Below are 25,921 nucleotides of genomic sequence, written 5' to 3'. Positions count from 1 at the left end.
TCCATTTAGGTATATCCAGCATCTTATAGTAAAGTAATGCAAAATTATATATAAAATTATTTTACTATCATTTCTTGACTTTGTTTTTATTTGCCTAACAGAGGAAAAGACAAATGTTCTGTAAAATTTCCTTTATATATAAATGAGCCTTTTGCTGAAAAATTGTGAATATAATATAATCAGAGGTACAATGAGTGATGGGAAGAAATACAAATCAAAGCAGGACAGAGGAAAAAAAAATTGAAAAATTATCTTTAAAATCTCAATATTGATGCTGGATAACATTCAAATTGCTTATTCATCCTGGTAACTACTTTTTCCTTTTTGTTTATCCATTTCACTTAATGATTTTCTGTGTATTGTTACAGACATCTCAACAGTGAGCATGCGCTGGATGATAGAAGTACAGCCCAATGTAGAGTACAAATGCAGGTTGTACAGCAGTTAGAGCTACAGGTAAAATAAAATTTATTTTAATATTACCTCAGTATTAATCAAATCCAATTCTTGACAGCAATAAAAAATGAGTTCTGCTTTTCCCCCTGTGATTGAAAACCAGCTTTCAAAACCTTCTTGTACTAGTTTTAAAAACCATCAAAAGAAACTGCAACTTCATTTCCTTTTTCCTAAACCATAACTTGCAAAGAAATAGGAAACTTACCCAGGCTGACTGATTGGAAAGCCATCAGTTTGTATCTAATGCTTTTATACCCACCCGGGGGGCTGGAGGAGGGCGAGGGGAATGTGGTCCCCTTCACTTGGAAATGGTTGATGTTTATTTCCAAACACTGCATGACCTGGCTTGTTTGGTGGTCTTTCATGTACTAATACTCTCCATGTTGTTCTACTACTACTACTACTACTATTATTATTATTATTATTATTATTATTATTATTATTATTACCACCTTTTTTTTTGCCGTTTGTAGAAAATGATTTTTTTTTGCAAACTGCCAAAAGGGGGTAAATTGGAATATATTGATTGTGATGCAGAGCTATGAGCTGTTTGTGTAATTGCCTTTCCAAATGCTTCTGAGTCCTTTCTGTCTCCCTGCACCTTGCTGCTCTGGCTGGGTGGCTGTGACAGTGTGTCTGTGTGTAGGCAAGAGGTTAGCAAAGAAGGGGAAATTAAAACAATGTTGTACATTATATAGTTACCAGCTATTGAAAAACCTATTTTGTATGCAAGACAGCAGTGTAGAGATATATGGAAAGCCTTGGGCTAAGTACAGAAGATAATTACATTTGGAATTTTACTGAGTTAAGTCATTTATAGCTTCAAATAGTTGGAGAGAAAAATCAGCAAAACCATACTTAAACTTCTTGTTGTTACTTTTCAAGATAAGCATTTTTTTAAAAATGCTTTTTATCTTCTTATCTTACAAATTACCCTTTTTCTTTCATAGATATTTCCTAAATTTTACTTTCAGGAGCACTCTGGTCATGACACTCTTTCACTGTTAGCTGAAGCAATATAAACTATTTTAATACAAGTTTTAAAAAAATCAAATTACCAGTCATAAAATATCAGAGTCTTGCAGAAAATGTTATGAGAAATAGTCTGTTATTTTAACAAGTTTCTGGGGAATTAGGAAAAGAAAAATAAAAATCTACAGTCTTCCTGGTAAACTGAGATATGAGATAATCTTTCACCAAGGTGCTGTAGTACTGAGGCTGAAGGTAAATCTGGATTCTTCAGTTACAGTCAGCTTGAAAAGCATTAATCCTTCTCTCCCACAGTCACTGGGAATGGCTGTGCCTGGAACTGCAGGAGGATGCACTGTGTTAGACAGGGACAGGACAGAGAGACTTGGTTCCACCTCTTCCTAAGCCCATGCCAATATTTTTGAAAGGTTTATCAGCAGTGCGTTCTGCTAATTGCTCTAAATGACTTCTAGTTACAGCTTCACACCCATTTAGTGCTGCCAGTGCTCAGAGTCATTGCAAGGAAAGGCAGCATAAGGTCCACGAGACAAGGCCATAATTTCAGAGTGGTGTGAGGCCAGAAAGTTCTGGATTTAATAGTCACAGGAGCAGGGCAGGCAGGATGAACTAGAGGCCTGATTTGGGCTGCAGTGTTGGTAACAGGGAGGCATTTCTGCATTGGCCAGCAAGGACAGCTGGAGGAGGAGGAGGAAGGTGGTCCAACTTCTGAAATTCACCTGTAGCTTCTCTCGTCTCCCTCTCCTATCATCCTGTATCAGTCCTCTGATAGTTCAAAAAAGACCCTAATTATGTAGAAGGATTTTCCCTCCAGTCCCTAGTTTGTCTGGCTGTGGCCTGTTTTTGCACAGAACCAGAATAAAACAGTAGCATGGTGCCCCGCAGTGGGGTGTTCAGTGACGTGGTCTGAGGACCACTGAGCTGATCCTGAGGCTGTGGAGCAGTTACCAACAGAGTGATGACAGGCCCTCTGCAGACTGAGTTTTGTGAGTTGGATAGAAAAGAGACCCACAGCCTTTACCCCTGATCTGCAGCACTGGTGAGCAGCTTTGCCTTTCAGTGCAGGTGGGAATTACCAGCTTCAGGGTCCAGCACCAGGGCAAGATCTACATTCCCCATCATTTAATACATGTACAGTCCATCAAAACAAATTAATTTAACCTCAGGGATATACTTCAGATTTTGAGTGTGATGGATCCAAATGCTATCCTTTGGTTGTTGTTGATTTTGCTGTTATTTTACTCATTATAGTTTTACCAGTGTTAGTGATAAGTGTATTATCTTCTAAAGTAATTTTTAATCAAAATTCTGGAAGAAAACAGGTCAGATCTGTTTTGTGTTTGATTGCAAATGCTCCTTAGCAGAAATCTTGAAGTTTGGTCTTAGCATTTCCATCACAAACATATTTCAAAAATCACAGGCAAGGTAGAAATCTTCTCATATTTTGCTTTGTTTAAACCATCTTGACACGATCACTTTTTTTGCCATTATAAATAGTGAAAATTGTGCTGTTGAGTAAAACACAAACACAGGAACATACCCATATCCTTAGCTAGTTGTTAGCTGGAATAGGATATCCATTTTGCTACCTTTGAGTGGGAAAACATTGCAGGATAGCAACAGGGCTGTGATGAGTCTAGAAAAGTGTCTCTTATTGGAAGAAGACGAAGGCAGCTGGCCATTTTCAGGGCAGTGGAAACACTGCTTTGGTCTGTTTTCCTGCAGTATCCATTGACTCTAGAAAAGCAGATTCTAAACCTTTCTAGTGCGCAGTCCAAGCAGGCACGGAATGGGAGGGCTGTGTTTTGGCTGCCTCTTGCACTGCCTGTGACTGGCTTCCTTCCCCTTTGTCCCTGGTCTGTCCAAAATTCTGCTGCTGAAGTGCTATCCCATTCCTCTTGAATGCCCTCACTGGATTTTCATTTTCTATTCCTGATTCTCGCCTTTATTTTCTGTCTGGTTTTCCTCCAGTACAATTTCTCAATCATCTGTGTTTCTAATGCCTTTCCTCTTGCTCCTTGGTCACTGCCTTGTCTGGAGCCCCTTCTGACCTGTGCTTTCTGTGCTTCCCTCTCCTGCCCTTCCTACTGGTATAGTTTTAGGATTTAACCTCTCCAGGGTAAGCTGCATGTCCACATTTGCAAGGCTTGTACCTAACTCTGGACGTATGGTGGAACCATAGGTAGGCACTCACATTGTACGTCCAGTGGTGAAAGAAGTCTCACAAAATCAGGCTTATCACAGAGAACTGGATGGCTGTCTGAAAACTCCCACCATGCAGAGCTTTCCAAATGGATATAGGAAGGAAGAAGGAAGCTTCAGATGGGACTGTGTTGTGTTCCTCAGGCCCATGTGCAGAGCAGATTCTTACCTCCATGTCAGAACTGTCCCTGCCCAACAACATTATCAGTAGATTAAGAGCATTTTCTTGCCTGTTGACTATTAATTCCCATTTCTGGACCATCTGCACTCCAATGATTGCCACCAGTGAGAATTTGCTTCCACCAGTGGCTGAGCAATCCTCCATGGCTTCTTTTGTTTGACCGCACTGACCAGAGGGGCTACTAGTGACACTCTAGTTTTATATCACTACTGCTTCCTGACCTAGGGGAAAAACAGTTTAAAGAAATTCTTCAGATTTTTTTACTTCTCTTCAGTGCTTTGAAACCGAGAGACCTCTATTTTTCATAATTTAAACTCCTGCCTAACTGGGTGAGTGTTTGAATTCCTAGACTATGACAAAATGCTAGCGTGTGTCTGCCTGAAATGTCGAGAGGATCTTTAATAACCTCCATCCACCAGATTCGGCGTTAAAAGCATTGCTGAGATGATGAGTGGAAACACTACAAACAAGGACCCCGGCGGTGGGAGGGAGGTGCTCCTCTCCCTCTCCCCTCTCCCTCTCCCCTCTCCCTCGCTGCAGGGGCCGGAGGAAGCACGGCAGGGTGTGCCCTGTGCTGCCCGGGTGCCATCCCCTCCTGCCTCCACGCTGGGGCTGCCAGGAAGCTCTCAGGTGCCTGCCTTTTATTTATTTTGGCTACGAGATGTTGTTCTTCTGCAGTAGCCTGCAGACCAAAATTTAATGCACAGATGACCCCGCCACGCAGCCCGTGTGCCCGGAGACTGCTAGGAATGAGGGATTGCACAACTGAGCTGCGCGGAGAGCTCAGCTATTTCTTGGCTTAATTTGTTTTGTATGAAGCACAGCAGCTGAGGGTGAGCCCTCTCCTTTCTCTGGAGAGGTTCTCAGAGGGAGAAGTTCCTGCTGCAGCACTGAGATAAGAGCCTGTCGCTGCCCTCAGCTCTCCTGTGAAGTGTCCAGCTCAGATCAGGATGAGATTGCCGGAGATCTGCCGTAGGTGTCAGGTTTTCTCTCTTGCCATTGAGGTTTTTGACCAAAAGAAGAGGAGCCATTTGAAAAGTGCAGTAATACCGTTTTTCCTCTTTATTTCATTCCTGTCTTGGAAACTCCAGTGTCAAGTTTTATCCCATCATGGCACAGTCTCAAACCCTTTGCCTTGCAAAGAGCAGGACAACCTCGGCCATAACGCTATTAGTGGGGATTTATGATCAAGTCTCCTTTTATATACACTTAGCCCCACTTTACTGCTACAAACAGATGATGGTGATAAGGTGGGCAGGTTGTTTTAAGTTTTGTTGGAATGTGGGCACAGTTCTCCTCTTGGCTCCAGGAATCTGGCTTGTCTAAAGCAAAAGTTAAGCTCTGCAAGAACTGGCATTTGTAAGAACCTGATTCAGATCCACTTGGAAGCAGCAGCCTTTATGTTCAGCGTCAGGTTAACAACACCCCTTTTCATTAGCATTCTTAATATCTTTCTTTCATTAGTATTTCTTAGTATCTTTCTTTTTTTTTTTTTTTTTAAATTCTTCAATTTTTTTTTTTAAGAGCAGCTGGAAAAAAAGTCCCATTCATACATTGGAAAAAAAGTTCATTGTTTACAAAAATAATGAAATTTAGCATCTGTCCAGTGCATTGAAATGCTCTGGGAAGCTGACCAGGCTATGGATGCATACCAATGATCCAGAGATTCCAGCTGTGTGGATCTCAACAATAAAATGCAAGTGACATTGAGAGCAGGAGCTTCACCCTGACTCTTGGGCCTGAAATGGCTGATGCAGAAGGATGTCAACATGAGTCCAGTGGCATTGGGTGCCCAGGGATGAGTGTTTAGGGCTGATTACTGCTGCTTTCAGCAGATCCTGCCCCATTCTCAGGGTTGCCCTGCTCAGGTGCCCAGCCTTGCTTCCCACGGTGACCCAACAAGGGCTCTGCCACCTTCTCAAGTCAAATCAATGTGCTTTTGGACCCAAGGATGCCTGCAGAGCCCTGTGGAGGTGCCTTGTGTGCTTAACCACCCCTGGCTGTGCTTGTTGCATGTGCCACAGTGCCTGTGGTTCATGTAAAGCCACAGCCCATCTGTGCCACTTGTTCTGTGTCTGAGAGAAGGAAAACACATGCTAGAACTGCTGCCTTGCTTTCCTTCTGCTGTGCCTCCCGAGTTGGAGTGGGGCTGGTTAATAAACATGATTCACTGTTGTCTTTTAGCTGTCAGGGCTGGAGTGAAGCTCTTGGTGCCAGCAGGTCTAGCTCTTCTCACTCGAGGGCTAATGCATTTTGCTTTGGGAAATGGTGACACCCAGCACCATGCGTTCGCTTTACCTCACGAATAGCCCATATACAATTTCCAAACTACTCAGCAATAAAACTCTTCTGTCTCATGCCTTGGTGCCAGCTGTTTAATTAGGAATAAGCAGAGGCTGGGTTTTATTTGTACGACTAACAGAGGATTTTTTTTTTTCCTCTCCCCTTCCAGCTTGCAAAAGATAAAGAGCGCCTGCAAGCCATGATGACACACCTGCATGTGAAGTCAACTGAACCAAAAGCCACCCCTCAGCCCGTAAGTACTGAACTGTGCTGAAAGCAAAAACCAAACCTCAAAACAAACCTCTCCTTCCTGTTCCTCAGTGGAGCCCACGCTGTGGAGCATGGCCCATTTCAGAGCCGGGTGTGGGGAGGAGATGGGAAGTGCAGCCGGGTTTTGTCATCCCCCTCTCTTCAGGGAGTTCCAAAGTCAAGTTTGGTTCCAAAGCTGATGCACTGGGCCTTTTTCTGGCCTCATGTTATTCACTTTGCATCAGTCTGACTTGGATGAAATCTTAGGAAGTGTTAGGAAGGAGCTGTAATTAAATTATATGTAGTATATTTATTTTGCTTACTCCGGTCTGACAGACATTTACTGTAGAAGTGACTCTGACTGCACGTTCTGATGATAATCACGGTTACCCGGTATCAGGTTTTATACTGTTGAAACTGAGAAGGCAAAACTTCTCTACCCCAGATTTCTCTTTGAAGAAGGGGGAGTAGGGGAAGCAAGTGGCTTTGCAGCCCAAGAAAACTCCTGGTTACCCCCAAACCCAGGAAAAACCCCCATCCCCTTCTCTGACTGAAATGACTCTTCAGCTGTTGTTTTCTATCAGCCTCTTAATGCTGAAAATGTTCCTGGGAGCTTCCAATGATTATTCAAAATGGAGAGAGTGCTTTGCTTCTTGATTTTAAGATTTGTAAGATTTAAAGGTACACTGGCTTTATTTGATTTTGCTTTGAGTCATTGTGTGAAAATTAATTGAGCGTTGACAATCTATAGTTAGTACCAGCAATTTTAATCAATATGCAATGATGCAGCATAATGACAAAGTATTGGTTTATCTGTTTTGACTGATTTTTTTTCTATAAATAAAGCAAACACACACCCATATATGTGTGATTTATGGTGATAGAAATAAAAAGGAGTCAGACTATTAACCCAGCAAATATGGTAGCCTGCCAAGATGCAGTTGGTAGACAAAATTAATGTCTGAAACAGAACACATTACAGAGATAGAGAACATAAAATCATTAAACACTTCGCGCACACATTTTTACTAGAAAAGGATTTCTCAGTTTCCATGTAGTTGGAAATAAATGGCTGCAGAAGTGCACAGGGAGGCTACTAGATAGAAAATTGCTGGCTATTGAGTAACACCGGAGCAGATGTCATAGTCAACAAGAAACTTCCTTGCCTTTTTGGAGAGAGTTGAGTGGTAGGTACAAACCTTCCATTTAAACTGTTGAGATGCTTAAAATTGCTTGGTCTGGTGCACACCAGCCCTCTAGAGTAGAAACTACTGGCAGTGTCTATAAAAATAGCATTCTTCTGGTTCCTCACATCCATCCCAGCCCGAATACAAATGCTTCAGCGCATTGTTGGCAAAGTGAGTAGACCCAACAGAATGGGGAGGAGGTTTGGTTTCTGTAGCTCTTACGGGATTAAAAATTAAAACAGCGGAATAATCTGGGAGTCTCAGAGCACTCTGCCTTGAGGCCCTTCATAACAGCAGTGCCCCTCAGGAGGAAGGATTACAAACTGAAGGGAGGAAATCATCAGAAGGCCAGCGGTGTTTGGCAAGGATGCTGGTCATCGATGCCGGGCCGCCGAGGGCAGGGAGCTTCGGAAGGTCTTGTAGACTACAGAGATACCAGGCGGTGTCGCCATGAAGATTAGTGTTAACAGCTAATAAACAGGGAAAAGCAGAGGGAAAAAACCCATGAACACAGGGGGAAAAGGGCTGTCTTGATTAGTATTAAAAATGTTTTACATTCTGGAAAATTATAGCTTTGTTGGGGACCTCCTACTAAATTTATTTTTAACTGCTCTATTGAAAATTCTGTACCACTAGTCAACATTATCTCTCAGTTGCTCAGCACAGTGTTTCTTTATTAAAAGAAATAGGCATGAATATTTTTGACTGAAAAATTAATAGCTTTTGAATTCATACACAGCAGGTTTTCTTTTGCAAAGAAGTCCAATATCGCTGCACAGCACTTCTATAACCATTTATTTAGAGTCCAAGTCAAACCTTTGACAGCTAGAGCAGTGTTACAAGCCAACATAAAGAACTCCAAGATGTAAACCAACAATAGGCAGTCTGTGTGAGGTTTGCCATTGTCAAATACATAGATTGTTTGGATTAGTTTATGTAAATGTACTGTTGTATTACCCTTTGGAAAAAAAAAGATCACATTTGTGTATGAAAAGTGGTTTCGTTCACAGGCAGCATTATAAATTCCTTATCCTTTAACTTACATGTTAGAAGTAAAAATTGGTGCCTGACAGGCCTATATTGTGCGGCACTCTGTTGTTGGATTGAAACTGCCTTCTTTTCATTTATTGAAATATAGAAAAATTTATTATAGATACCATCTGATAAATCAGAAATTATTAAAATATGTATAGGTGAAGCATTTGAAAATTAATTATAAAATGTAGAAGTATAGTGTTTTGCATAAATTGTGCTTTCCTAGTGAAAAAAATACACAGGCATTGCATAGACTCTGCTAGACCCTCGTCCTTTTAACTCAGTGGGATAGGGCTTTGGTAAAAAGATCTGATGACCATTATTGCACTGAAAAGTAGTCTTTACATCCAGTAATTAATTTTTTTTTCTGCCAACGTAACTAATGCAAGGTGTGTGTTAGAACTAATATATTACAGTGCTTCGGTGATTTTAAAGGAAAAAGCTACTGCAAATCCAAACATAGCAGTGAGTTGGGATTTAAAATTATAGCCTTTTCATGACTGAGGAAATGTTTTTATTCTGCTTAAAGGATCTTAATGCTTGTTATAAACTATTTTGTTACTGGCAGGTAATAGAGTGTATGAGCATCTGTGTTAACTATGCCATGTGTAATCTGCACTGACCACTTGTGCCATCTTTGCCTTTTGGGCTTCAGACAATAGTTGAGTGTGGTGTTGGACCATTTGAACCACAGCCAAGTTCTTGAGGGTTGTGCATCAATTCAAAACTCACCCAGCTCTGGGGAAGGGTTGCTTGTCTGATTTAGCCATGTCCATCCATCCCATCCCCACCTTTGGGTGTCTTTAACTGTTTGCAGTAATTCTGAGCTTGGGAGGGGTGGTGGAATGGCCCCTGCATTTCAGCCCACCAAGGCATCTGCTCAGTAAAGCTCTGTAATACTACTAAAGTCGATGAGATTTAAACACATTCCTGTGTGGAGTAGTGGTGATAGCCCAAATCATTGGCAGACTGCATGGGCAGGGAGGTGCTGTCAGTGTCTGCTGCTGCTCCCCAGGGGCTGCTGGGCAGACATGAAGAGGTCTGAGGTGCAGGGGAACATCCCAGGAACTGGTGCAGTGCTCAGGATGACCTTTAAGAGCACCCAGCTTTATAATGAGAATGCTCAATGGCAGCAGTTTAAAAGGAAATGGAGCTATCTCAGAGCTCAGCATTGGAGCAGGCACCGTTGTTCCCCTCCGTGCTACACGTGCTGTTTCGGTGGGACTGAGGGGCCTGAGTAACAGGAGAACAAAGCCATGAGACAGAATAAGCTGTGACGTGTTTTGGTAAGGTGAACATTTTTTCAAGGTAACAAAACAAAACCACAACACAAAAGCCGGAACAGCGATTTCTCAAGAACTGTCATCCTGGTTTTGCTATTAAGGTACCCCCCCAGCATGCTGTTTTCATCGGTGTTAGCCATCAGCATAATAGGTTCAAATGGAAATGTGCTTTCTTCTGGGAGGATTAACTTGTGTCGAAGTTCATAGGAAGGGAAGGAGAAGGAAAAAGCATCAACCAACAAGTAATTCTTCATACTAGGTGCTATAACTATCTTTTAAAAATAGACCGAAAACTTTTAAAGGCCCTTCTGGCACTCTAAATAAGATACACTGTTAGATATCCCCTCTTTAATGTATTTTTCTTGCCATAACCATAGCAGTTATGATTGTTTTGAAATACTGTTTTTAGCAACTGTAATAACAAAGCATTAAAAAAAAAAGTCTTTTAACTGTTGAGGTAATGACTGAGCATTTTAGCTGTTGTAGCCATACTTTATAGTTTGAAAAAATAACGATATGCAGCAATAAAGAGAGATTCTCAAGCACAACAAAAGCTGTTTTTATATACTGGTTTTCATTAAGTCTCACTCCTCAGCTTCAGTTTCCTTAGTATTCCTGCCAATAACAACACCTGCTAAGTGATTGCTGCCTGCCAGGCTCTGCATCCAACACACTGATGTGTCCAGACTGAAACAGGGAGAGGAAGACACAGCACTGAACAAAGTTGTAGGCCCACTATTCACTTTCTGTCTCTCACCCTCAATGTCACGAAAAGGAATTTCTTCTCCAAAGTAATTCAGTCCCAGGAGCTCAATGCAGATAAGTCCTCAGCCCAGATGGGCCCAGAGCAGCAGCAGCACCCATTGCAGGGGAGTCATTGGGTATGGCCTCACTGTGACCTTTAGAATCTTTTTTTTATTCCTTTTTTAAAAGAGTTTCAGTGCTATTTTATGTGTAGCCAGTATTGTAATGTAAAATATTTACACAAAAAGAAATCAGACTTAGTGCTAGTGGGAGAGCCACTAACTGGAAATCTATTTTTTAAAACTGGGTAATAGTGTGGGTTGCCTCTGTCTTGTTTATATCTAAAGAAAAAAAGCAAATTGCTCAGTTTTCCCCTTTAATAGGGAGACATGACTGTTTATCGAAAAGGGAAGGTTAATAATAAAGTCCTAAGCAGGATATTGAACATTGAGACAATTATGGAAGTTATGAATGACCAAGTCAAAACAGTAGGAGGAAATATCTTCAAAATCCAGAACTGAACAAAGCAATCAACAAAGTTCAGTGATTTAATTTGCAGAATTTTAAGACTTAACAACTGTTGTAAGATTTGGTATGTTTTCTATTGGTTTGTTTTTTGTGTTTTTTTTTTTTGTGTGGTTTTTTTTTTTTTTTTGTTTTGTTTTCTTTTTTTTTCTTCTTTTTCCTTAATTATTATTTTTGGGTTTGGTTGTTTTTTAAAGGCTGGAGGAAATCCTTTCTCACCCCATTCCCAGGAAAATATTACAAAAACATTTTAACTCCTTGCTGTAGTGGTGAGCTCTGAGTGCCCACATTGCTGCAAGTTCTTGCTTGTTGAAGTGTTCACTCTGTGGCTTGGGCTCCCTCCCCTCTGCCAGCAGGGATACTCATCCAAAAATTACGGTATGTGGGAAACAGCCTGTGTACAAAATACCAATGCGAACAACTTTTCTAATCATAGTAACTTGTTTTTAAATAGCAAATGCAAACAGGGAGAAACCATGTAGAGTTTCCATCAGGAAAAGAAACCCTCCCAGCCCAGTCCCTCCCTGATCTTTGCCCTGCACAGTCATCCACGGCCGTTTCCACGTTCCTACTTGACGCCAATATTAAGATTTAATAGTTTACCATTCAGATTAATAATTCAAGATGGCAACAAAACCAACACCATTCATAATTTGTTATTCTGCTCTAATTCACAACCGATTTTTCAGCCTTAGCGCTATCGATGCAACAAAGGAAGCGGCAGCGAAAGGCTGCGGAGGGAGTGCAGCCCTCTCCTCCCTCACCCTGGCTCGGGTTTGGGGAACCCAGCTGGAAGAGGAGAGTGTCATCAAATAAAACACGGAAAACGGAAAAACTTCGCTGGCGATGGACAAGGTCGTGTTTCATTAACTTGTTGGTTCAGGCTCACAAATGGTCGTCGGAGGTGAAACGCGGCAGACTCGATGCGTTCCAGCTTTTTGTTCTCTCTTTCCTCACAGGCTGCAGTCATGTTTAATTTGGAAACTGGGCTCCTTTGGCAAATTAGCAATTAGAACAATTTTGTGGGAATATGTATATGTGTCATTAGGTTTCCTGCAAATTAATAGCGAGAGCAGAGGTCAGGCAGAAATTTTCCACTTGACTGCAGCTCCTCTGTTGAGATTTGGCACTTTGTTTTGGAACGGCCACAGCTGCTCAAAGCCACAGTCTTCCTTTAGGAACTGTCTTTTAATTAGTTTACCTCATAGCCATTATTACAAATATTACTGCCTCCCCTCCTTGAAATAAAATTACTGTTTCTACAAAATATTCCGGTGACATCTTGCACCACTGCACATTGATGGTGGGGTCACTTGGATGCAGCGTTTAATCATTAGATCACCTCCATAAGCATCTCCTAATTAGAGTCCTTACAATACAATTTTATCTGGTAATTAGCTGAGATTGGCTGCTTCCTCTGTAGCTTATTAGTGGCAACCCAGCAGTGGGTGTGAATCACAGTGTCATTTGTCAAGCCTGTTAAAGCCCCCCCCTTTGCTCGTCCTCTTCTGTGTTTATTCCTCGTCGCTACCTATGCTGTAAAACCTAAAGAAATCTGACTCGATTCAGATTCTTTAAGCAGGGAATGCTGACCTTTGTGGATCCTTTCTCAAGCTTCCCTAGTAGAAACAGATTAAATGTTAAGTTTTTACATGCTGAAAAAAGAAGGGGGCTTTTTTGAAATGGAGTAGTTGGGAGCCATAATGATGAAGCAGGAGCAGTGATCTTTCCAACAGGAGGGCCCGGCTGCCGAGCCTGCACTGAGAAGGGCACTTAAAATTGATGCAGATTTCCTCACAGTTATTGGACTGTTAAAATGTCCATTTAGAAACTGAGATAAAATACAGTAGATTTAATTTCATGGTGAGACCTGTCAGTTGCACTATTATTATCATCACTGGTCCTTTTATCATATGTAATAGATGGATAGATGGATAACAGGGAGACATTACTATATATATGTCCCTAATCAGTGCCCTTAAATCAGGCCAGTCAGCGAGCAGACTGGGTGGCACATGGTGGCAATGCATGGCACCAGGGGAGTTTAAACCTCCAGACTGCAGGTAGTGGTTCATGCTGGAGCTGGGATCAATACCTGCATTTCACCACCTCCACCATCCCTCTCTGTGTTCACGCTCCCTGTCTTTGCCACAAAGTGTTAAATATTTCCCACTGGAAGGCAAGGAGTCATTTGTAAGCACCTGCAGGGAAAGATGGGTGTTTGCAATTCTGCTGCTCACCACCTCCTTCCCTTGGAGCAGCATCTGGGGTGTGCCAGGAGTTTGTGGCTGGGGCTTCCCTTGGCTCCTTCTCACTGTCAGGAGGGACAAGCAGTCACAATTCATCTTCCTTCAGTTAAGCCCTTTCTGTGGGCAATGGGCTTTTTTGTGTTGGTATCCTCTCTCTAATACTACAGCTCTTTATTTCCCACTACCTTTGTTTTGGTTAAATCCTATTATTTTTTAAAAGAAGCATTATTTGTGGGTGTTAACTCATGTGAGGCATGCTAATAAGGAGTTTTCTTATCTGGTTACTTTCATACAAGGAAAATTAATACAGTGCCTTATGGATAAACATGAGATTTTGGGGGCATAGCTGCATCGTGTGCCTTGCCTTCGTCTCAGAAGGTTTAATGTCTACCAAAAAAAGGAATTTTAGTAATGAAAAAAAGTTGTAAAATTCTGGCCCTGTTAAATTCAGTAGGAATTTTGCTACTGACTTCAGTGGGGTCAGGATTTCACCAGTATTATTTGTGAAACTGCCTAAGGGAAGGAAATGTGGAAGTAGTCAAAGAGCCCTTTTCTTGGTCTTCTGTGATGTTGTAGTTAAGGGAGTGGATTGTTTGTTTAAAACACTTCAGCAGCAGCAACGTATTGCGATGGAGCATCATCTTTCAAAGGACGTTGTAGGGCAGAAAGAAAGGGTTGAGGAGGAATGTGGATGCTGGTTATATAAATAGGTTGTGTATCGAAAAGAGTCGGGTTGGGGCTGGGTTTGATACCCAATCCTGGAGGCAGGTGTGTTTTACAGCCTGCTGTGGCACACTGCCACACCAGTGGGGCCAGGCTTCGTGCAGGTAACACCAATGCCTTCCATCCTAGGAGGGAAAAACAGAGTGGTGCCACTTGTGCTGGACTGAATGCTCACAGTATTTCATGCACTGTGATTAATTAAATTATTCCAGTGTTAACCTACTCTGGGCTTTGCTTTTAAAATGGATGAACAGAGAGGAAAAAAAAAAAGAAAAGCCGAAATGCTGAAGAGAGGAGATTGTGTTTCTCCCTAGCATGTCCCTAGGAAAGTCTTGTCTTTTATTTTAAGCCTGATGCCTTCAATGAAATATCCAGGAAGACTGATTAGAAGCCATGCATAATGATAGCATGGAAATCAGAGAGGTGTGGGGTTTAGACTGCGAAACAATGAAACTTGGAGTAAAATATTAAAATGATCATGTACTGTGCGAGACCTTCTATTAAGGTTTAGATAAAAAATCATGATTAGTTCTTTAGGCAGCAGGCTATGTTGCTCTGTTTTTTAAACCTATTAGGAAATATATATATATGTAATTATTATTTATTTCCCTTTGCTGGCTTTTAATGGAGACATTGCAGCAGCACTTTGTGCTGAAGCTGCAGTGTCTGCTCGTAACAGAGGGACACTCCAGGATCGAGGGTTTCCTCTGCAGCCCTTAACCATCCAGAAATGCTGTTTTAACAACCCCCTCGTCCTTCCCTCCGCAGCTGAATCTGGTATCGAGCGTCACGCTTTCCAAGACCGCGTCCGAGGCGTCTCCGCAGAGTTTACCTCATACTCCCACCACCCCGACTGCGCCCATCACTCCCGTCACGCAGGGACCGTCGGTCATCACTACCACGAGCATGCACAACGTCGGACCCATCCGGAGGCGGTACTCGGACAAGTACAACGTCCCCATCTCTTCAGGTAAAGAGGGGCTCTGCTGGCACAGCCCCCCCCGTGTTCGCCCGCGGCCCGGCGGCGTCGGGCTGTGATGATAACAGAACAACTGCTCTTATTTAGCAGATATTGCCCAGAACCAAGAATTTTATAAGAACGCAGAAGTTAGACCGCCATTCACGTATGCATCTTTAATTAGACAGGTAAGCTGAGCCAAACACACGCGTCTGGATTAGGGAAAAAGTATATCTCCCTATATGTGGTGGATTAAATAGATTTTCAAACCTTTGGTATGTAAGCATGCTCAAATGCTCAAACCTTTACTATAAGGGTTTTTAGAACTGCAATATATAACATAATTGCTTTTGATTAAGTATTACAATACGATGTGATTATTAGGAAATTCATTTCACACAACAGTGAAAATGAGCCTGTTTAAAGATGGCAAGTCAATTATCACAAGCTACAGTAATCTCTGATCCCTAGAATTAATCTGAGCTCTAAATAATTACTGAGCTTTAATCAGCTAGTGAAATGTTTTGCATTTCTCTTTGATTCTGCTTTATGAATGACTAATAAATTAATATTTCTGTAAGGAAACAGAAATAAAAACTCAAAACAATTAGATAATTCCATTTTGAATTTTGCCATTGAACTGTTAAATACAGCCATTAATCTTAGTTCATATTGTGAAAACTCTCCTTTCGATTTCTTGCTCCAAATCTCTTCTTTTTCATTCTTCCTTTCTTCCCTTTATTTGTATCTGGCAAAGTAAAACTGTGAGTGTGTTTTGTACTGGTGTGCTGGTAACTGATCTTGCAATCGCTTTGCTCCACAAGGCCATCCTGGAATCTCCTGAAAAACAGCTAACACTAAACGAAATCTACAACTGGTTCACGCGAATGTTCGCCTACTTCCGACGCAACGCGGCGACGTGGAAGGTAAGGCTGAGCCCACCTCCTGCCCTTCCTCTCTGCCGTGTACAGCACAGACCTTGCTGATGACATAAATTGTCCCGACGTGGGGACATGAAAAATTTAGATCGGCAGTTGTGACACGCGCCGGGTGCCTTATCTGCAGGAACAATTTGATATTTGGCAGAAAAAATTCCTCTGCCTTTGAAAACCACTAATTGAATCCCCATTATTGGCTTTTATGTTCTGTGATTATGCCATGAGTTCCTCTGTGTGGTTGCTACGAGCAGAGAAACTCAGGCTCTTCAGCCGGAACATATTAGAAAATTAAAAAAAAAAAGGAGGTAAAATTCTTGTGACAGTAGAAGATATACTGTTCGTCTTTTTAGCTATGCAGGTTTTAATCACAACAACCATTTTTTTTCCCTAGGATCTATAGATCAGTGGATTTCTTTCCTCAGTCGATTGACTTTTAACTACATAAACAGCTGTTATAAACTTCCTCTCTGTTTTTTTTTAATCACACAGCAGCTCCTCAATAAGAAATGTCTTTAACAGAAATAAATGTGGGATTTTACACTTTAATTTCCTTCAATAACTGTTACACGTACTGTTAGATGAGAGGTTTGGGGAGTTAACTTTATTCTGTATTTTGGGGAGACACTCTTTCACTTTAAATACGGCACTTTAATAGTCATATTGACTTTTGAATCCAGAGCAATCACAAATGAATGATTCAAATAACTGGATGTTGTGTTACTGTAAAAACTGTACCCTGGTGCTTGGAATCTCTCTTAATCCAGACAGCACTGTTGTTCTCAAACAACCTCAGTTTACCAGGTAGTATGAATAGGTCCCATACATGCTGTTCCATCAGCTCTTTCTGTTTTCCTGTCCCAGCCTGCATTTAAGATTAATTCCTTCAGCGGATGGAGCTAAAAATGGTCCTTGGAAGTTAGCTTGGTTTTTAGTGGCATGGTTTTCGTTTCATTCAGACCCCAGCACAATTTTGTACATTTTCAACCATGGTCTAGAAGCTCTTAAGTTCAGGAAAACTTTCTATGATTGCTGCTTTGATTTTTCCCTGCAGTTGGAAAACATGAGCAGTGTTCAACTTTGCAGCTTCCTTACTATCCAGAAAGGAAATTAACTTTCCCTGATTTAAGATCCTTTTAGACCTGCCTGTCTTTGGCTGCTGGAGTGCTTCCAGTAGGGCTTTTCAGCAGCTGCAGGTGTGGGTGCTAAAGTAAAAATCCTATTTAGTTCCAGCAGCAAAGGGAAGTGGAGGGAGGAGTGGAAGAAGGCAGCAGGCAGTCCTGGCTGTATCTCCCGTGAGCCTAGTTTTGGGAATTAGCTTTTGGCATCCCAAAAAACCCAGTCCCAGGGGCCAGTGCAGATACAGAAGAGCAGGAGAGAGGCTGAGCTGCAGATTCTCACGCTTGTGGACAGGCACTGTGTGACCCAGGGAGGCAGGTGCCATTTGGAGACCTCTCCCGGGACACCTTGACCTTCTGTAGGTGTCCAGGTCCTGCCTCATGTAAGGGGAAAGAAAAACTTCACCCCCACATCCCCCAGCAAAATGGACAACTGGTTGCAGTAGTGCAGGTTTTCGTGCTGGAGACTGCTCAGATTTCTGCCAGCCCCCAGGAACAGCAGGGATGAAAATGCAGCTCTGGATTGGCATGACGGGAAGCCCACAGGGTGCAGAACGAGCACAAGGGGCTAATTGCAGAATCAGAATAATTTGAATATATATGTGCTGATTTGTGCTCACCTTCAGCTAATGCTTAGGGGGCATTTGGGTCACTGTTCCCCAAGTTTAGGGTCAGGGTTTGGTGTGGACAAGCTTCCCTGAGCCCTATTTCAAAAACACAGAAAAGTGCAGGAATAAAGACCTTTAAAAACTGAACCTCTTTCCCAAAATGCAGTATGGCAGAGCCTGAGCAGTTATTAAAATAACAAACCCTTTCATTTACTACATTCAAGCATGTTCAGGGTAATTTTTCTGCAGAAGTGGCTTGCATACAAATATTTTTAACAAGGTAAATATATAATCTTACAATAATAGCTCCTAATTTTTCTGTTAAGCTGATTGCTGGTGCAGCACTGTAAACTGGTTCTGACAGGTCAGAGGCAATGTCTGTTTGCTTTTATTTTTTGGAGTAATTTGCTGGCACAGAGTCACAGCCATGAGGCACAGGCTGCAGGTGTGGCTCTGACACGTTGGGGTATTGTTCACATAAAACTGTTAGATAGCAAGTATCCAGAGGCAGGGGAAACACAACAATTTTTTTTTTCTGGCATGAACTCCTTAAATAAGTGATCACATGGAAAACAGAAAATGAGAGCAACACTTCATGGATGTCTTGTAAATATTCAACTTCTCTGTCTCAACATATCCAGCAAGAGCCCTGTCCCACAGCCTTAACCATCATTGCAAATGGACTTGAAGAGAACAAGAACAGTCTGTAAAGTATTTCTCCAACATAAATTTATTTAAAGAAAAACACAAATATTCCTGCTCAACCCTGTCTTTAGAGACTATTTACAAACTCTGAGGACTCCCTTTGCTGGGCTCTGCCGTGTGCGTTTGATCAACTGCTCTATGAACCACAGGATCAGCTTTCACTGGGGGAAATAGCGTTATTATTCTTACATTTTGCTCCAGACTTGACAGTGTTCCCATTTTCACAGGAAACTGCCTGAGTTACCCAGATGTGGGCCAGCAGCCCTGTGTCGGGTTGCACTAGTGCAGCACCCACCAGCAGTTGCTGAGCTGGCTGATTTCAGCTCGTAAGGTGTGGGGCGTTTACATGTTATTCCTCCACCTCAAAATCAGGGATTTTGCCAAAAATGTCAACAGTACTGAAATCTGGAAGAGGTGGGAAGGAAAAAAAAAAAAAAAAAAATTAAAAAGTAAGAGCAGAAAGAAGAAAATAAGGGCAGAAGGAAGCAGGCCTGATGGTCAGGTTGACTTTCTGCTAGATTTCATCCTTGCTGAGAGGAAAAGCGTATTTAAGGTTTATTGTTTCAGCAGTTCAGAAGCAGATCGATGTGGAAAAGCTGAAGTGCCTGGATCAGGCACCTACAGCCAGAGGAGATGTGTTTGCACTCCAGCATCTGCTGAGCAAAGGCAGTTCAAGCCCCAAATCTTCCACTGCTGCCAGGGTGGGAGTGTGGGGACTGCACTAGGCATGGCAAGGAGCTGGGGAGGGAGCAGAAGACTCTTTGTGTTCCCCTCCCAGCACACACACCACCGCCTCCTGATTTACATGACAAATGCTCTGTGCTACCCTTTGTTTGCACAGTGATTTAGACATTCACTACTAGAGCTCCCTTCCCCATCCAGACCCCATGTTTGTGGAAAAAAAAAAAAAAAAAAAAAAAAAAAAAGGGGGATGATGTTGGAAGGAATAAAAACTTGTCGTCTCCTGGTTGCCTAGACCCAGGCCATGTGTTTGGCTGGCTTTGTGCCTGCTAACGAGTCAACCAGATTGACTGAATCAATGGTGCCAGTGAGGATGGAGTTTGTTCGCCTGCAGATTTTCAGCAAATGGCTTCTTCTGTTTTTCCTGTTTCCCAAGCCCCTTTCAGCGGTGCTGGGAACAAGCTCCATGTACAAATTCCTGTGAATTCCATGCACAGTGCCTTTGTAGACTCACAGAGTCTTTTAGGCTGGAAAAAACCTTTAAGACCATTGGGTCCAGTTGTTGTTGCAGGGTATTTGCTCAGGAAACTCCTGAAGTGGGGACGAAGCATAGCACTCCATTTGAGGAGTAACAAGGCTCTTGGCACCCTGGAGCAGGGACAGAAAAGCCAAGAGCTTTCCATGCCTTAGAGAGGTGCCTTGTTGTGTCTCAGCACGTTGGAGGGGTTGGCCATGCTCATCCTTTCCAGCATGGAGCTGCAGGGTGGACATTCAGGCACTGGATGCCACGAGCACGGGTCCCTGTGGGTGATGAGCTGTGGGGATATTATCACTTTGTTTCAGAGAGCCCTCCTCATGTTTTCACTTGGCAGAGGCTCAGATCAGTCACTACAGTAGTCTGCCAGAAATAGGAGCCAACTTCCATATAAGAGCAAGCCGTGGAGGCAGGAGTTGGTGCCGGCCGGGCCGTGGGGTGCTGCCGAGCCCCCGGCCCGTGCTGCGGGTGTGGAGGGAGGTCCAGCACCTGAATCACATTAGCCCAGCTGTGGGAAACCACAGCAACACCAGCTCCTGTGCCTCACAGCTAAATCCAGCCGACTGTACTTACATAAAATCTTTTCTGTTCTTTCTAACTGCTTTCTTTTCCAGGAGGGGAGAAATTTCTCTTTGCAGGGCGTATATATATTTGTTTTGAAAAAGTCTTAAGCAATGTTCCTCTTGTGTTCTGTATGAAATGTGCTGTATTTTACAACATGCATGCTTAAAATTGTGGCTGTTCTCAGTCACTCTGGGGATAATTGATAAGAATAACGTGAATTTTTAATCTTGGGTTTAAGCTTTCATATTTGTTTTGTCTTTGCAAAATAAGATGTAAAGAGCCGGGGAAAGTGAGCGGGTGCGGGGAGGGGAAGGGGCTTAACATTGCAAAATGAGAACTGTCAAGCTGACTGTGCTGCTGCTGTTCTTGGACAATGATGAGCATTTTCTCATAGAAGGTTTTTGAATGTTTTCTCTTTTATACTTGCTGCAGAATGCAGTGCGTCATAATCTTAGTCTTCACAAGTGTTTTGTGCGAGTAGAAAACGTTAAAGGGGCAGTATGGACAGTGGATGAACTAGAGTTCCAAAAACGAAGGCCACAAAAGATCAGTGGGTATGTCCACCATGTTTGAACTTCTTAGCCTAGCTTGGATCATGCTTACAGTTTAACGTAGAAGCTTTTGGCTGCTAGCTGGTGTTAGACCAACCACAGGTGGTTTCGCATTGTCTCAGTTAAGGGAAACCAAGACAAACATCTCATCACTACTGTTTGTATGCCCACCAGTACCCTGACCCTGCTTGCTTGGTGTTTGTTGCATCACATGCTAGTAGCTTTTAGGTGGCAATGCATATTAACCCTCACAAACCATTTGCTTATGCTTATTGCATTTTATTTTCTTTTTCCTTTTCCCTGTATTTGATGTCTGTTCTGTCCCCGATCCCGTGTCCCTTTGTTTCCACTTCATCTCCTTTGCTGCTGCTCTTGTCCCAGGGTGCCATTCGCACCAACCTCTCACTGCATAAGTGCTTTATCAGAGTAGAGGATGAGTTTGGGTCCTTTTGGACTGTTGATGATGAAGAGTTTAAACGTGGCCGTCATATTCAACGAGGCCGTCCTCGAAAATACTGCCCTGATGAAAACTTTGGCGAGCTTGTTGCACAGTAAGAGCTTTTACTTGCTTTAATTTTTTTTTTCTGCTGTTGCTTTGCTTTGCATGATTTACCCATCTCATGTAGACTTGCATTTCACAAAATAGTGTCATCACCTTTGCTGCTAAAGAAACTAAATTTTTGGTTGTTACGTGTATTTTGTGTGTCCTACTCTGATAATCCAAATGCCTATAGTAAAAACTTTACTCTGACGTGTTTGGTAAAGCATTTATTTATAGAGCAATGTAGACTAAGATAATTATCTATGCTAGCACAGATACACTGCTGTAGATGTGTCAGGAAGATAGATATATGCCAGGAAAGGTTTCAGATGTGTTTTAATTCTGGTATTTTCCTTTGCTTTATATTGTATGCTTTGTTTTGCAACTCCTAATCAGAAAAAGTAAGGTACTTACAAGACAGAAATGCTGAATTCACTTTAAAGAGTTTGAAAATGCAGTGAGACCAGCTGTAAAGATTATCAACAGGCAATTGTGTGCCTACAGCAACCATTCCTGGGCTTCCCAGAGGGATTTTCTTTGACCTTTACTCGAAGGCCATCTCTCCTGGACAACTGATCCTTGCTGGTCCCTGTGCAAGGAGCTCAGTTAAGACTCTGCTCATCATAATTTATTCCCATGTGAATAAAATTAAAATAAAAACATACCCAGTGAGTGATAAAACTTTTGGGGGCTATTTTGCATGGGCATTTTTTCTGCCTAGTTTCTATTTCGTGATTTTTAATGTTTTTTTATCTCCTGATGGAACCAGTGATAATGGGATGCCTCCTAAAGAGAGAGCCCATGTGATCCCAATTCCTTTTCCTCAAATCTGGCCCGTTATGTAAAGGTGACAAAAATAAGAGTCCAAAATAGCACACCAGAATATTTTTTTACTAAAAATAGCCTTCAGGGCAGCGTGGTGGTTTCTTCCTGCCCTTGAGCCTCCATGCCCACGGGCTGCTTGGGGTGATGGTGTGGACAGCCCTCACAGTGGCCATTAGCATGGGAGGAAATAACAGGGAGCACATAAATCCTCATCGTGGTGCCTCCCTCCACTGGGAGAGACTCCCTCCCCTCCACTGGGAGAGCCTCCGCTGGCAGCGACTTGGAGAGTCACTTGGAAGAAGCAGATTTTAAAATGTCCCGTGCTGCTTTTGATCATTGCCTCCTCACGATGGACCTTCACGTGGTAACGGGCTCCCAGACACGGCGAAAATTGGAGAATTTCTCCTGAACACAGCTAAAATGAGCAGAGATGCCAAGATGTGCCACTAACGCAGGGTAGTAGAACACATGGCGAGGTAACGTCAAGAGATAATGATGTTCCTTATTTAGTAAAGGCAAATATGATAACCATAGCCGAAAATTCAGATATTTTCTTTAAATTAAAAAAAAAAAAAAAAAAAAAAAAGAGAAACTAAAGAGAACTCGTGTGGAAAAGCAGTCTCAGCTCTAGTTTTCTGGTGGGGGAGGAAGCATTACGAGCTTGAAACGCTGGCACAGAAGTTGGTTGCATTTAACTCTCCTTTTTATGTTTTTCTTATGCAGTAACCCTTCTCTTATTAAAAACATACAGACCAGCCACACCTACTGCACACCTCTCAATGCTGCTTTACAGGTAAGATTAATGACTGTAGCAAATATGCAACAGAGGCGTGTGTCTTCCCCACTCATTTCAAAATATATTAGCCTTGCTCTAATTAGATATTAAATTTTAATTCCGTTAAACTTTTTTCTTAAGTGCATAAAGCATCATAGTCCCTGGAGGCAAACACATATCAGGCTGCTTCAGCATTAGCTAGATGCTTAGCATTTTGAATATTGTGGCAAAAAAATTAAAAGTTCACTTATTAATATTTATCAGCAGTATCATAATTTCCATCCTCTTATTTCAGAATTTCACTTGAGGCAAAAATACCACAAGTGTAATTACTCTAGCACAGCTATTAATGTGCTGAATGATAGGATACTGTGGCACGTGACCTTCTATTGTTCATGGCTTTAAAGAGAAAGCAGATCATTTTTCCCTCTTTTCTTTTAAGGGCTATTTTTGCATATCTTCCTATTGTTGGTAAAAAATAAATGGTACAATTCCTATATAAAATAAAAGATCATTTTTATTGGTTTAAACTGTAAACGTAAGACAAAAATTCATTTTTTTCACGATGCAAAAATACACAAAGTGCGGGTGCAGAATTAATAACTTGCAGCCTAAAAATGTTCATGTCTCCAGCCCATTTTCCAGTGCTCTTTCTCCCCTTTCAATAAATTCCTGAGTCAATCTCAAAACCCCAGGTAAAGCATGTGTTCTCTGTATAAACCAAAGATGCAAATGCATTACCATGATTTGTAGTGGGGTCTGTGTGTTTGTGTGGGGGTTCAAACCTAGTTTATATGTTACGAATTAATCCAGGAGGCAGCACCACGCATGGTTGCACCCCAGGTGGTTCTTGGGGTCACTTCTCTAGAAGTTCACTGATGGCCATGGGTATTTGCTTAGGCAGTCATGTTTTGTGGAAGGTTTAGCAGACTTGTCTTTTCAGATCCAAGAAACAAATTATTAGGAGGAAAATGATGTTTTGCCTTTCTTCTAATTGTTTTGAGTTTGTGCAGTAACTCCTGCAAAGCCCAGGAAAGCATGTTTAAATGAAGCAACTGTAAATACCATTCATTAGTAACTTATTTTCCCTTGAGTCTTGTGAAGTGTGATTTTTAAAGACTGCTTTGTCTCCTGAATAGTATTAAGATTACAAGCACATTTTACATTCATGAGGCTGAAAGGCAGAAATGAAATGATCCTGCATTTCTTCACATTGTTAACTATGTGACTAATTTCAATTAATATGCTTATCATATGGAACTGTTCGTGTTTTATTTCTGAAACACGTGTCGTTGTCGTCATCTCCATCCATTCTTGTCTTTCGTGATAACCTCCAAACTGTTTCCATTCCCCACTTTTCCTGAGAGAGCCACGTCCTTGTGCCTGCCCATATCTGAGCTGATGGAGAGAGGAGCCTGGGCCAGATTTGCTGCCATTGTCACCCCTCTAATAAATGGGGATGAATAATAACCATTGCACTGAGTCCTCTTTTAGAGTGAAAATACACCAGGAGGTTCCACACTTCTCTCCCTGCCATTGCATTTTGGAGGCAAAATCCCATTGGGTCTCTGGGGCTGTAGAGGGTCTGGGCAAATAATGCAGGTGGCCACTGCCATGTGGGCAGGTTGGACCTCACTGGGGCAGCAGATTCCTCTGTGACACAAGGCTGCCTTACCTGCCAGGCCTACATTCAGTCTAATTCATAATGGATGAGCAGTGTTCCACCCAGCTTCTGTGTGCTCTGGGAAGGTCTGCTGCTTGCACATCCCCGTGAGCTCCGTGGGGTCTGCACAGTAGGCTGCGTGCTGCTGGCATGGCAGGCTGTGGTTTCTTTTCCTGTGGGGTGGTAGAGCCTCCCCTCTCCTTCACCCAGACCCTGCTGACATCTCCTCTATCTGTTTTCCCTCGTGGCCAGGGAGAAGAAGCAGCTCTCTCCCCCCTCTGTCTGTGGAAGGTATGGGGACTCCAGCTCTCACCAGTTCTCTCTTTTGCCAATGGGTCAACAGGGGCTCCCAAAACACCCCCTCCCCTATTACTGTCTTCCTAGCAGATGCTCCTTGAGTTCCACCTCTCCCCAGTGAATTGCTTAGCTGCAATTACAAGTTATCACTGTGGGTGAAGAACTTGAGTCATTATTTTGCCAAGTGCAGGAAATGTGAACCATTCTTTGCATCCCCTAATCACAATGAGTTTGCTGGTTGTTGAATCAAGAAGATAAAAATAATCCTCCCCGTTAGAATAGCTTTTGTAATCACGTGTGACACATAGGGCTGCACATGGAGAGGTCAGTGTAAGGAAGAATAAAAGGGGCTGTGCTTCTGGAGATGCTGCAGTGAGCGCTGGTCCTGCCCTCCCTTCCCATCCCATCTCCCCCCACCCTTTCTCTGGCTCTGCTTGCCTGGGTCAAACTGTTGGCTGGCAGCAAGCAAGGAGTTTGTCCCACGAATTAGGAGCAGGCGAGAGCGTTTGGTGAGGAGGGTGTTCGCATGGATTCTCCTCCCACAGGCCAGGTTTGCATCATGCAGACCCAGCCTGATGGTTTTTTTTGCTTGGCCACTGCAGCCAGCTGACCTCTCCCCAGTGCAGGTCAAGTGCTGCCGAGCCAGCGTCTGTGGCTGCCCGGCGCTGACACAGCTCGGGGAGCCACGGATGATGTCAGCCAGATCTGGCTGGGATGGGTGAAATGGTTAAATGTCCTTCCAGTCCCTGGGCACTACAGCCTTGGAAAGCTGTGCCTCCCATCCTGTGCCTCCCTGCCGTTCCAGTGCCTCCCATCCTCACCAAGCGCTGGGCTCCTCCGGGGCTTGGGGTTTCTGCGTTCCCACCACTGCTGTGCTGGGCTGGGACTGTGCTGTCAACATGAGCTAATGCTGACACACAGTAAATATTAGCAGGCAGATCGGTGGGAATCAGAAGGAAAATATTTAACAGTTCATTCTCTTCCTACAAAGATTTCCATTTAGAAAGTTAACTCCAGTGTGCCGCTGCACAGTGTTTCCTTAGAACAAAGGGAAAAATCAA

The 25,921-nt window shown here is 42.7% G+C and overlaps 1 protein-coding gene across 25 annotated transcripts in view; it reads left to right on the top strand.

Annotated features, from left to right (window-relative positions):
- FOXP1 (forkhead box P1) overlaps positions 1 to 25,921 on the top strand; it is a 380,080-nt gene that overhangs the window by 342,368 nt on the left and 11,791 nt on the right. For 23 of the 25 annotated variants that reach the window (XM_077786176.1, XM_031505960.2, XM_031505953.2 and 20 more), the window contains 7 exons: positions 369 to 456; positions 6,279 to 6,362; positions 14,873 to 15,074; positions 15,171 to 15,250; positions 15,887 to 15,988; positions 20,641 to 20,762; positions 22,849 to 22,918. In XM_077786176.1, coding sequence (XP_077642302.1) covers positions 369 to 456; positions 6,279 to 6,362; positions 14,873 to 15,074; positions 15,171 to 15,250; positions 15,887 to 15,988; positions 20,641 to 20,762; positions 22,849 to 22,918 — 748 coding nt within the window. The remainder of the gene's footprint in view (positions 1 to 368; positions 457 to 6,278; positions 6,363 to 14,872; positions 15,075 to 15,170; positions 15,251 to 15,886; positions 15,989 to 20,640; positions 20,763 to 22,848; positions 22,919 to 25,921) is intronic. The other 2 variants (XM_031505961.2, XM_077786182.1) reach the window with 1 other exon arrangement.

This window comes from Lonchura striata, chromosome 12 (genome assembly GCF_046129695.1).
Source record: "Lonchura striata isolate bLonStr1 chromosome 12, bLonStr1.mat, whole genome shotgun sequence".
Taxonomy (NCBI): domain Eukaryota; kingdom Metazoa; phylum Chordata; class Aves; order Passeriformes; family Estrildidae; genus Lonchura; species Lonchura striata.
The sequence above is the reverse complement of the archived record's forward strand: the minus strand, read 5'-3'. Positions and strand labels throughout refer to the sequence as shown.